The sequence below is a fragment of the Aythya marila genome (genome assembly GCF_965140915.1).
Source record: "Aythya marila genome assembly, chromosome: 12".
NCBI lineage: Eukaryota > Metazoa > Chordata > Aves > Anseriformes > Anatidae > Aythya > Aythya marila.
This window is the reverse complement of record NC_139053.1, coordinates 7,898,773-7,912,366: the sequence shown is the minus strand read 5'-3', so window position 1 is coordinate 7,912,366 and position 13,594 is coordinate 7,898,773. Positions and strand designations below refer to the sequence as shown.

General features: G+C 37.5%; 1 protein-coding gene and 1 long non-coding RNA gene across 2 annotated transcripts in view; one reads left to right on the top strand and one right to left on the bottom strand.

The window, feature by feature from the left end:
- The window catches only part of SMPD3 (sphingomyelin phosphodiesterase 3), a 32,612-nt gene extending 26,959 nt beyond the window's left edge, over positions 1-5,653 (bottom strand). The window contains exon 1 of the mRNA XM_082770383.1: positions 4,119-5,653. Coding sequence (XP_082626509.1) covers positions 4,119-5,456 — 1,338 coding nt within the window. The 5' untranslated portion in view covers positions 5,457-5,653. The remainder of the gene's footprint in view (positions 1-4,118) is intronic.
- LOC309882887 overlaps positions 1-12,911 on the top strand; it is a 53,282-nt gene extending 40,371 nt beyond the window's left edge. Inside the window, exon 5 of the long non-coding RNA XR_014318372.1 lies at positions 12,624-12,911. This is a non-coding gene — a long non-coding RNA (uncharacterized lncRNA). The remainder of the gene's footprint in view (positions 1-12,623) is intronic.
- The last annotated feature ends 683 nt before the right edge of the window (positions 12,912-13,594 follow it).

Sequence of the window (13,594 nt, the reverse complement as noted above, 5' to 3'; positions counted from 1 at the left end):
TATATCTAAAGATGAATGATTTTTGAAGCCTTCTAGTAATTTACAAACTGGTGCCCTCACTGGTAACTTTTATAATTGATTTGCCTGCGGTATTATAATCCAGCTTCTGCAAGGGACATGCATTTTTTAACTCCCTTTAAATTCATTAAAAATACTATGAATTGAAATTATGTACTTGTCAAACCAACAGCTGCAGAACACCTGAGAAAACTGCATCGTGTTATATACAAGTACATGCAAGCTAGCTTATTAGCTAGAATCACCAGCACAGGATAGCACCTGTGTCAGTTACACTTTCCTCCTCTATCTGGAGCAGAGCAGCAATAAGAGACAACAGAGATATAAAACCTACAAAGCAGACTCAAGGGTTCTTTTCTTAGGTATTTTAAATTAATGTGAAATGCAACACCAGAACACGGAGTCACGGCAGAGTCTCCCAAGGGTTCTGACTGTCAAAGTATGAAAATGGATCGGCTGATTTATATATTTGCTAACTTCTCCTCTGAGTCCTTACCAGCAGCAAAGAACAGTGGTTTAACACTTCAGACAAGAAATTGTCACTTAGATGCAGGTGACATTTCCCCCCTCCCTATGCACTATTTTTTTCTGTGACTGCGTCTCTCTTATGTCCCAATGAGGGCCTCTTATACTGGACACAAAAACACTGCTAGAGTTTGAAGAGATCGAAGTGCTGAATGTAAATTAGTTCTCCACTAATGCAGAAAACGGACTTACACAATAGCTTCTCACAACTCTCTCATCCTCATGCCTTCATCCTGAGCTGGAAAGCACCAGCCTATCCAGATGAGAACAGCCTGTGATCTTTGTCAGGAAAATGCCAGCAGCAGCACCTTTTGTGGCAGACAGCTTCAGGAAGAGAACAGACCAAGACTAGCCAAATTCCTTTGCACAGGTCTCCAGGTAGCTTAGGTAGCATGAGGCTGTGTTAAAAGTCCCTATAATTTACTTACATCTTCTTTCTTTAGCTGTGTCACCCCAGGTGTTAAAACCACAATCAAATCCCATTACCTTCTTGTGCTCTAGTTTCTCCTTCTATTAAGCAGATGTTGACCTTCCTTTATTATGCACTTTGAGACACACAAATGAAAAGCTGTATGTAAGAGCTGATTATTGTTACAGCTACTAATAATAACCCTTGAGCTGTCTAAGTCTCTCAGGTAAAATAATTCTGTGTAACTAAGCAAATCTTTCAAATCCTTACAAATCTCCACCTGAACTTTACAATCTAGATGGTGAAGGCAGTGGAGGAAGGAGGCAATAGAAAATTTCCAATTCACTTTAAACAAAAACAAAATGCATGAAATGCTTCACCCTGGCAGCAGGGATCTGTCATGTTACGCAACTCCCCCAGAACAGTTTTGCCTTTTGATTCCAAATAATTCAACTTGCATTGAAGGTTTAGTTCTGAGACCTTCAGTTTATCTCAATAGTTAAGTTTGTAGCAAGGAGATGAATAGTGCTCTTTGAATGAGAACTGATTTCCTTCTCCAAATGTGCCTCGGCATTTGGATATTGGGTCTTCCCCATGGATCTGAAAGATTTCCATAAAGGCTTTATCCTCCCAGTGAGTGAAACCACAGTGATTTTATCTGTATTGTTAGAATTTGCAAGTCTTCTCCCTTCACTTGCTTTTCACACTTTTTTTTTTTTTTTTTTAACGGCATGGAAAGCAATTGGCCCTTTACTCAGAGATGGAATCTATGCAAGGGGAACAAGCTTCTAAAGCAAACTTCAAAAATAAAACTCAAGCGACATGTTTCCAACTCCAGAAATAGGAGCACTGTGCTTTTCACAGGAGTCATAAACTTAAAAAAGAATTTGCACAGGACAGAGACACTTTCTTTCTAAGTCCACGGCAGCACTGGATGCGAGGCCGTTAGGAGGACACTTCTGCAAGGCTGTATTATTGCTGTCGTTGATATCATGCGGAGATAAACTAACGTCAGATTGGATTATGTCGTATGCACAGAAAGTAAAGCAAGAGCTGCCCTCAATCAGTAAAAGGAATGATGTAAAACCAGAGATATAAGTACTAATTAAGATGTAAGTAGTACTATGCTGTTCAAATTGGCTAGGAAGACCCCTTCTAACGAGTTACTGTATGCTTTGTTACTTGCTGCTACCCCAGCATAAGACCTGAAGAATTCTGAAGTGAACGAATTGATTCTCAATGACTTCAAAACCACACCAGGCTTTTTACTTACTATAGCTTTTGTCACAGGACTCCACACACATGCAGTTACTAATTAAGTAACCAACCTTCAAACCTATTTTGTTTCAATGCTCCAATTAAATAGATCATTCCCACACTTTTTTGGTCTAAGAAAGAAATGAGCATTGACCACTTAATGCACAAGCGAGACAAAGTCATTTCATTACCAAAGTAGACTTCAAATTAAAAACATTTTAGGTATAACATGCAGTATGTCAGAATGACACAGACGTGAGGTAAACGGGTCTTTTAGTTGGGCCAGAGTTCTGTAATATTTAAAAGAATGTAGTCATCTTTGAATCTTCATATTAATTGGTCCCTATTCCCTGCTCAACTGTAACATTATTTAACAACTTGAATCCATAATTAAGTTCATCATCCCAGTGGAAATTTGAAAGGAGGTTTAATTTTCTGCAAGAGAAATGGAGACATTGCTGTGTTCCTAGCAGGGTAACAAATCAATGACTCAGCAATAGGCAGTTGAAAGCAGATTGTTTTTAATCTCTTAGTCCCTGATATACGCATATGCTGAAGGGCAGTCTTTGTGACCCTGGTAATTTTTATGTTGAACAACATGCATGTTCATTTTTTTGCAAACAGCACTTCATGATGAAAGAATAAACTCCAGCTGCTTATAAACACATAAGAGTACACATAAGTATAGACAGATGCATTTTTTGAAAAACCTGTATGCAAATATGGAATTTTTGTTTTTGCCAAATATATTTGAAATACTGGAGTATTATCAGACTGCAAGATCTAATATTTGCTTCTTTATGCAACGCAGTATCAATTTTTTCTTTGTTTACAAACAAGTATGAAACACCATTGATTCTTATTAAGAGTCCATATTTTTAATGGTTAATAATAGCTCGTGCTGAGGACTAGTGACCAATTTGCACTAGAAAATACCTAAAATTTCAGTTGATATATTTTGCTAGCATTAAGAAAAAAAAAAAAATCCGTTTGTAATGCATTTCATTAACTAAATGCTGTGACAGAAAAACCAGAAATCCAGTATCCTAGGAGATTTTCAGATCCATGTAGGTTTGGGTCCACAGATGTGGACCTCTGCACGAAGTTTTTGTTTGTAGTTAATTCCAAATTAAAAGGGCCCACATTCCAGTTTATGAAGAGCACTGCCAGATTCTCCTGAGAATTCAGCATAAACAGCTATTAGCCTTGGAAAAGCAAATCATTGCATGCAGACTTGTATTTCTGCTGTTTGTGATTTACAGAAGTGTAACCCCAGGCTTCCTGTTCCCACTACCATTAGCTAATTTAAGTAAACTGTGTTAATAAAGGGAAAAAACTCTGTGCTCCCCAGTGTCCCATGCATTTTTGTTTGCTCTTCTTCATATCTCTCCATAGCGATTGTTTTGCAAATAAGAGAGAGGAATAGCCACACAGTTCATTGCAATCCTTTCAGTTTTATTTTACTGGCATTTAGACTTGATTGTCTTTCGATTCCTTTATAAACATGTAGCCTGAATAAGCTGGTGTCCAACTGTAATGCCCATAGTACTGTACTTGTGTTAAGAAGTTTAGAATGTATGCCTTTTATTAATGAGATTTCTGTAAAAAGAAACTAAAATTCCATGTAAACAACTTCACATTTCAGCACTTAAAATTATACTTGTCTTACCTCCAAAAATTCCTTATTAATTCATGCACATCCAACACTTCAACACATTATCTAGGCCACAAAACCAATATATTTTTATATACACACACACACACACACATATATATATATATATAAAAGTTAGATCAGCTAATACAGACTCAAAAATTGCTTCTCTGAATTCTTAACAGAAATGACAGAGAGAATAGCTTAATTTTATAACTTGTCAATATTTACAGGTTCAAAAAGAAAGGCTCTTACCTTGAGAAACAAGGCTCCCTTGGAAGCCAAGGAGTCTGTTCCTTTTCCATTAGGGTAACAGTGATAGGCAGCATCCATAACAGGATAGCGGCTGGCAAAAAGGAGACCACTGTTCACAAACTTAAAGCTACAGCAGGCATGGCAACTGTAGACCCCAACATCATAGACAATGTATTCAAAATAGTGATGAAGCTGCTCTTTCAATTTCTCTGCAGCTCTTTTGTCAAACACTTCCTGCAAACACAGAAAGTCCAAGTTGGCAGGGAAGAAAGCAGAGATCTCGTGATCAAAGGTCTCATCCGTATGTTTCTTTTTCCGCACTGAAGTCTTCTTCATGACCGAAGCCTTGTAGAGGAGCTTGTTGTTAACAGTGCTTTGGTCCACTGTGCCATCTCCAACACGAACCTTAACTAATGACTCTCTTGAGGCTGAGTAGCTGTCTAAGCTCCCAGAATCTCCTTCCTTCTGTTTGTGGTTAGGTGTTTTTGAGATCTCTGCGTCACCTTCCAGCGAGTGCTCTGTGGGGCCACTAGCATTAGCCTGCCCATTGACGGTATCTGTTTCTATGTCTGACATGTGGCCATTATCCTCTCCATTTATGCGGACGATGCAGGTGTTTTCCTCTCCTTCATTTGGCTCTCCATTTCCACCCTTATCTTCTCTGCTGTCCTCACTGTTGTTTGAGCCAGAGTTGTCTCCTTTATACTCCATTGATGTTGTCCTTTTGATGCCAACATTAACAGTACGATTAGTGCTATCTCCACCCTGTGGGGAAACCAAGCTGCTAAAACTTGCTGCACTGATGGACGTGTTGGTAGGGGAATCTATATATATTTTGATCTGTGGTCTGCTTGCCCCATTTCGGATCCTCCGGCCAATCTCCTTAGCCCTAGCCTGTGTATTGAAAACATTATTAAATCTTGCCAGAGAATCTGGCAGCAGGCAAACATTGGCACTGCCAAAGCAGAAGCTTTTCCCATTCCCTGCAGCCTTCCATTCAGTGAGCAGTGTGGCTCCATTGGCATGGCTCTTGTCTTCTAGTCTGGAGTAGATGTATGGCCTCCTGGCTGACTGGAGCGGGGACCACAACAAGAAGCCTATCAGAGCAAAAGGAAGAGAGGCTACCAGCAGTGCCAAGTAGATGGGAGTGGTAATAATGATGCAAAGTGCATGAAAGTAGCACGGATCGTCTGCTCTTTGACGTTTTTCATAGGTGGTTGGAACAAACGAGGCCACAAGCCTATCTGCAAACCAATAACATGGGAAAATTAGGCCCCAGGAAAAGGAATGCAGAACTGACAGAAAGCTGTTGGGAAATGGGGAAGTGTATAAAACCATTGCAACTTAATTATGACAACACTTCAGGGCCTACTACATGATGTCACTGTGTCAAGCATCCATAATAACACTGGCAGGGGGTTGGGGAAAAAAGGTCCAGTCAGGAGTTTGTTTCTTCCAGTAAGAGTCAATAAGAAAACTGTAAGAGCACCATTTCACTGTGTTGGAGTAAAAAGAAAAGAAGGCCACTGTTTTCATTTGGCTTTTTGGCATTTGTATTTGTCAAAGGATGTCATTGTTCACTGGAGGCTGCCATAACGAAACACTCCAGAGGCAAAGAGAAAATCTGTAAAAACAAAAGACACAAAACACATATAACAGTTACTAAAAGTTTAAAGCAGGTTTGCTCATGCTGATTTTGCCTTCATAATATTTCCCCATTCTGTTTAATTTAATATTTTTGACAGTCTTTTACAGATCATGCATCTAGATCAACTCCAACTACAAGAGACTGGTATTTTGGCAAATTAATTCAGGACATCAGCCACTTAATGCACATGATAAATGTTGTCATGGAAGACATTTCTACTACAAAGTTCAAGCCTTACATTCAGAAATATATGTTGGACACTTTAATATTCATTTATTTATATTAGCTGCTTTCAAATCTTCACAAACAGCGTGAAGCAGCTATCTCTAGGCATCTAATATTTTATCACTGAAGTTAAACTTGAATTGCCAAGGCCTTTAACAGAAGGAAAAAAAAAAGCAGTGCAATGAAAGTATAATGGCAAAGGCACCTTGTATTCAGAGCAAAACCCATGCTTACTAAAAAATGCTTTGCTTTGCTGCACTTCAAAACAAAATGGGTTGACTTACATTAATTACAACACCCTTCTTATGGTTAAAAATGGCTTCAAATTTTTAATTTTCACTTTATTAAAAACAGTAAATCAAACTGCTTTGCTTTAATATTTAGGTATTTAATACTCATAATTTAATTCAAGCTGTAGATCAATTTCATTGCAACAGCCCACAAAAAAATCTTAAGATTTTCTATAAAAGACTTCTTACATATTCTGTGATTCTATATGGTGCATGCTTAAGCAAAACATGAAGTCATCGTAATTAATATTATTATTTATACATTTCAATTTTCAGCTTTGAATAAAACAACACTAATTGAATATATAAAATAAGAAATTTCCTCTGAAGACAGAGTGTATCTTTGAAAGGTTGTCTTACCAGTTGTGAAATTCACATCTGAGGAATTTATCAAATGTCATCATTAAAAAAGACACAAATTGGTAGAGACATGGTATGTACAGTTTACATATCTTTTTAAAGTCATTTAATCTTAACAATTTATAGTAAATTCAGGTTTTATCACAAGTTTTGATAATAGGAAATGTAAATGATTTTTTAATAAACACTCCTGTAAATCAAACTTTATCAGCCTTGGCAATGGTATCACCAATGAATGTGATATCACTCTCTTCAAACTGAAATTTTGATCCTACCCAATAAGAAGAACAGGAAATGGAAAGAATGGAAAAAAGTGACATGATTGCTTTGCTTTACTTATCAAGCACTCTGAAGAAGTAATAAAAGAAAGTGAGAAGGTTAGAAAGGGAGTTTTACAATGAATTAATCTCTTCATCAGCAAAGCTATATAACTGATGAAGGCAGAATTCCCATTTATAATATTTCAAGTTTAAACCTAGAATGTAAATAATATTGAGCAGTACTGAATAAAAAACATTCAACACGTAAGAGAGAGGATGTATGTTGGACCATGCTTCAAAACTCTTCTTTAATTTTGACATCTTTGATAAAAATTACAGAAGAATATTTATTGGCATAAATTCAATTAAAATTTGTGACTCCTGGAAAGCCAAACTTAGGGAAATAGTACGTTGATGCATATTTTAAATATTCTGCAGGGCACACACAGACAGGTGGACATTTCTCTTTCTATTTAACAGCAAGTAAAACAATGATATGGAGCACAGAAGAGAGAGAGTTTTACAAAGCAACAGTGCCTCAGTAGCAAAATAAAAATGCAATTCTTCAATTTTCTATCACCATTTAGATTTTTGCTCCTACAAACCAAGCCCTTGCAACTGATTTACATTCCTCCTGGCAGCATGTTTTTAATTGTGGCACACATGCAATACCACACTGCCTACTCAGAGTATACTATAGAGGTCAGAAGTGATAAATCAGGCATTAAAATACATAGCTTAGCTAGCTCTCTTTTTACCATACACATTTTTGTTTATTAATGATAAGAAAATTCTTTCTTCAACCTAAATTCCTGATCAGCAGGACTGAGCATAGTCATAGCACATCAGATCTGCAGACATACATTTTTAGTAGACACCTTGGGTAAAAAGAGAATTTTATTAAAGAAACAGATGAGATAGCTCATAACAAAAACTAATTGGAGACAGGAATCAATCTTAAAATATAATAAGAAAAATCAGGTTGGGTGGGAACACAATTATGAAAGACTTTGAAAGTAAAACCAAGTAAGTAACTGGTACCCAGATACTACAGAGAAGCAAAATAACAGCTCACAGGCAATTGCAACTGCTAGGAGTAGGGCAGTCAGCTATGTTTACTGCAATACATGGTCCTGTTCTTTTTTGTTTGTTTGTTTTTCCCCAGATGGTGCAATTTCCATGGAAATTTTTAATAGTTAGCTTAGCAAAACTTATACAATCTTATACATTATGTTTGAGTTTAAATAAATGAGTGACTAGTCAAGTGCCAAATAACAAACACTTGGCATTTACTACTTGCCAAAGGCATTTTGGGATGTTGATAATGGGGGGAAGCCTAGCAGATTCGTTTTCCTGAAGGATTTTTAGGACTCTTCAGTATGACTCTCTCGAAAGACACTCTGGCATCTACAAATCATAAGTTAAAAGATAACTTTAACCCTGTCCAATTACATTATTACTGTTAGACAAGAAAAACTGTGAAGAAGTTACTCTCTTTTTCTTGATGCTTAAAATGCTTTATAAAATCCACATTGATTTACATAATCACAGATAGAAAGATTCTTCTTTACAGCAGTCCCAAGGATAAAGAGAACACTGTGGTTTAGGGTATGTGAAGTAAGGATGGACTGCCAACCTGGTACACAACATTTCAACTTTCAGGCTAATGAACCATATTTATGGTAAAAAGTGACATTATACTCTGCAACCCCACTGCAATTTGACCTTTACTATTCTAAAATCACATGCCAGAAGGAAGTGCAGAAGTACAACAGATTCATAACAATTTGTCTAATTAGGTCTTCTACAGATAAATATTTTCTTAAGTGTATGATGACAGGGTGTTACAGCTCCTCGGGAGACATGATGCCAAGTGACAGTTTTGTAAATAGAGCAGTCAACACCTGCGCTGCAGTGTGGTGAAGTAGAGATCAAACCCAGATAACTCAGGCAGGTTCTATCACGGACTGCAGCATCAGTAAGTTACAAGATAAACAGCTGTCCAGCAACCCATAAAATGTTCAACTAAAATGGCTTCACAAAAGCAATTATCCACATTATGGGAACATAGTAGATCTAAGGGACTCACGTTTCCTGCAGATAACACATACTATCATACATATTAGTTAAAAAGGAAGAAAAATGAATGTAATCAGAAATCCTTTCACCGGCTGGAATCATGCAGCAAGTACCATAAAGAAAACTGGTTAAGACTGAAGTCTGTTTCAAAAACATTTAGCAAGAATGTAATTTCTTGTAAACAGTAAGGACTGAATGATGGCTTAAGACAGCGTGGTGACTCCTACACTTTCCGTGCCCTAAACAAGGATGGTACCTTTGAAAATCACGAAGATTGGCTGGATGTTTTTTTAACAGGTGCCAGCTACATTCACTGCTGGCCCAGTTGAAGTGGGGAGGCAACAGGGAGCTGAGTGCATGGATGCATTCCATCAATTTTCTTCTCTGAATTCTAGTAGTATTCTCACAACTAACGGTAAAGAACTATAAAAACTCTGGCACCACAGCAAATTTTAAAACACGATAGTTGGAGAAAAAGAAGGAGGGAATCGTGATCTGGGTGTCCTTTCATTTTTACATATTGCAGACAGACGACATCGGCACATCAGGGCCCTAATTAAAAAATACTCTGCTTGGAAGTAAAATAGTATTCTAATTTATTAATTTTATAGATGAAGGAAATAGCACAGTTTGTCAAAGCTCTGTTACAGACTTACTGGCACACACGAACAGGAACTTAGTTTCCTACTCGTCTCTTAGCTGCAAAACCATATGTGTGCTAGTGCCCCAAAGCAACCCAAAAAGAGAAAGGAAGAGGCATAAGAGACACATTTTTCATCTCTGCAAGATCTTAAAGGCTGGTGGGAAGGCACCACGCAAGTCAGCTGCAACTTGGAAAACATGACGTCAGTAACATCTCTCCTAATGCAATGGTTTAGATGGAGCCCAGAGCTAAAGTGCCTAATTCCTTGTGATGATGGGTATTACTTGGTAATCCAATGCTTTATTCATAGGGGCTTGAGAGATTAAGGGAGAATTTAAGATACTGCAATGAAACAGATATTTTTATATCCTACAAAGAGGTAAACAGCAGTCTTGCTTCATTGTTTTTATTATTTTCTAAGTGTTTGAAGGCTAAAAAAAGACTTTATTTAATTTTTTTTTATGATGCCAATATAGAACATTTCAACTTTAGTGATAAAGACAACAGGTGGAAAGGTTTCGAAGATTTTTACGATTATAATTATGCCCAGAAGTGCACTAGAGACATCATAGATCAAAAGATGTTCCTAGCTCCAATGTAGCTTACAGAGTAGATAAAGGACAATACAAGTCATCAAATGATAGAGAATGAGAAGAAAAACAAAGGCTGCAATAATGAGGTTATGCGGACAGTCTAGAAATGGGCAGAAAGTTTTTAACTTTTTTTTTTTTTTTTTTTTTTTTTTTTAGAAAATTAACGCTTTCAAATTCAGATAATTCAAATTTCTTCAAATTTGCTATTAATATCTCAACTAGTTTTAAAATACACTCGAATCACTGCAAGAACATAGGTTTAAAAAAAATAAATGGCTGAACTGTGTAACTGATTTGGAAAGTTGCTCTGTGGGTGCTGTTTCTATTCATGAAATGTTTACATAAATTCATTTAAACTTGTTTTTCTGGAATCATGACAATTGCTTGATCTTCAGTGAAAGCTGTACAAATACATTTCTAAAATTGGATTATAGAAAAACAGATTGTTTAGAATGTGTTAACTTTTTTTTTTTTTTTAGTTTTACTTCATTATTGTCAATTGGTTGTTATTTGAAGTAGAGAAATATAGCTTACAACAATGCTACTGCTACACCACACAAAATTGCAAAATTCAGTGTTTGACAGTCAGAACAGGCAAGATAAGACCTGTGCCTGTTTGCTTTTCCACGTCTCTTCAGCATCACAGCAAACACAGGTAATAGGGAAGTCAAAATCAGAACTCCCACACAGCTTGGAGGGAACAGACCAAAACAGAGAACTGAGTGATCCCCACTCAGGCTCTTGTTGTTCCTTATTAGACCCACCACAGCTTCATCTCTACTTTCCTCCATGGTCTTGTCTGCTTTTGCTCTCCCCAGACTTCATAAATACTCTCTCTTCATTTACATTCTCTTTCTAATTATTATGCATGCTTTTACGTGGGGTCTAGTTTAACGACTAACTTCCTTTCTGGAAAAAAAAAGCAAAATACACCTGAATTGTCCATGCTTGATTGCATAACTGTAATTAGAGATGCAGCTATCTCAAGGTGCTAATGGCTCTAATGGAGATGCTTTCTTTTTCCCTTGTGGTCACTTCACAGCCTGATGTTTTAACTAAAATCCTGTTGATTTAACAGGATTTTAACAGAAGTCCTCACTCTGATGCAGTTCAAGATGTACATTAAAGGGAATTTTAGCAGCACTTACTGGCTCACCTTAACTTCCACTTAAATCAATATAATGTTACAGCTTATGAAACTCTTAGTAAAAACTTAGTGAAAATGTGGATTTGCTTTGACATGAGAATCCGAACTCAGTCCATTGCTGATGCAGTATCCACTCAACCCAAGGATTTGTCAGGAGAAGGAGAAGGGAAGAAGGTATTTTAGCAGGCTTGCCATTGCAACGTTGATATACTAGTTTTTGCCTAAACTTTCTTCCTTCTTTCTAAAGAAGGTAATCAAACATTTCCTGGCTACTCTGCACCTTGTCTCTTTTGTATCTAAAAGCTGCCATCAGGCAAAAAGCCACTACAAACAAGGCGTCTAGCTTAATTGAAATAACCTGTAAAAAATAAAGTATTAAGAAGTGTGAATTTACATGTCTCATCGAATGCCAGCAGTGTCAGCAGTTAAGTATGTGTTTGCAAGAAAAAGAAATCAACAATCCCCAACAGTTCACAGAACCTGCTACAGCCTCTGGCATACTTAGTAAGGAGTAGGGTACGATGCAAGATCTATTCCCAAAAAGACCAAATACTGGGGCTGAGTTTTCAAATGGAGCTTTTGGAACATTTACTGAAATTCAGTGAAAGACATAGGAGCCGTATATTTAAGCATCTAAGGAGCTGTTAATCACAGCCTTAGTGGTTTATGGGACCTGAAAAAGGCTTGGGAAGCCAATGGCCTTCTCAGAGCAAATCAGCTCTTGTGTAGCAGCCAACCTGATGGGCTGAACCGGCAGCAACAGAAGTAGCTCTTGTCAACAGTTACCTGCATACAACCAGTGGGAGGAAATAATCCTGCTCACTTGACAGAAGATTGACTGTGGCTGGCCTCCTGCTTAGAGACCTCAGCAGAGAAACCAAGCTTCCTACTGGCATGGTATCCTGTGTACCTCCTCAGCCCAAACGGGAGTTTCTCTACTGCTGAGCTGAAGACCTGCTTGTGATCAGACTGCAAAACTTGCTCTGTAGTGCGGCATGGAAATACATTCCCTCTCCAAAAGCAAATCATCTCAGTGTGGTAGTCCCAGATCACATTACCAGGCCAAAAAGCATACCCACACACCTTCTGCTACCTAAATTAAACGGGATTAGGCTTTATACTTAAAATAGAAAATCAACTACATCAGTGTATGGGAACAGATTACATATCTAAATAAATATAGCTGATTGAGAAACATTACATTTTTGTCCTTTTTTTTTTTTTTTTTTTTTTTTTTTTTTTTTTTTTAACTCAAAATAGGTAGAAAATTGGAGCTGAACTGGATATTGTAGAAGACAACACCAGCATTTATATTCCTGAGAGCAACCTGGATTCCCACCTACCCCAACAGATGTTACTTGCTTAAAACTTACTTTTGGAGTCATAAATGCAGATAGGATGCATCGTATCTTATAAACATATAAGAAATGTTTGTGGTTTTTTTTTTTGTTTTTTTTTTTTTTTTCTTTATGTGGATAAACTGCAATCCCACCAATGAACAGACAATCAGGGTGTCTACACAAAGCTATACACCGACTTCACTAATGAATCCCAGCAGGCCTGATTCAAAGCCAGAAAACCTCAGCAATCCAATTCCAAATTCTAAGTTACACCTCCAGACCTTCGTGCATTCTGCTACTTGAAGGTGAGTGCACCAATACCAGACTGAGCACAGGCTGACTTGTGAGGTGCTATGTGGGAACTTTGTCGTAGGGCACTCAGTTCTGCTTCTCTGCAAGTAGAAAGGTTCTTCTTAAAAGCTGGACTGCAGAAACTTTTGACAGTTATTTTGGTTTCAGCAAACACACCTTTTATGCAGCATTTTGAAAGGGCCAATGCCACCAATGGACCCAGTTGCCTAAGGCAGTAACTAGTGCCAGCTGCAACCAGCAAGCACATTATTTTGAAATGCAAATTTAAGTCATTCAAGTAACTCAGGACTTCACGCACACACAAAATCATAACCAGCAAAACCGCCTCTTTTCATATAGGAGACAATCACCTGTTTCCAAATTACAGATTTGTATTTATGGCCTTAGGAGCCAGTAAGAAGTAGAATCAACAGCATATCCACTAACGGTTGAAAAATAACAGCGAACACTTCCTATGGCTTGAAGTTTTCCGGAAAGCCTTGTTATCAGGCAAGAATTAGACAAATAAATTCATCTGACCACTTGGTGATCTCACTCAGTACCTGGAAAGCTAAACACTCTCTATTTTGAGCCCTTATT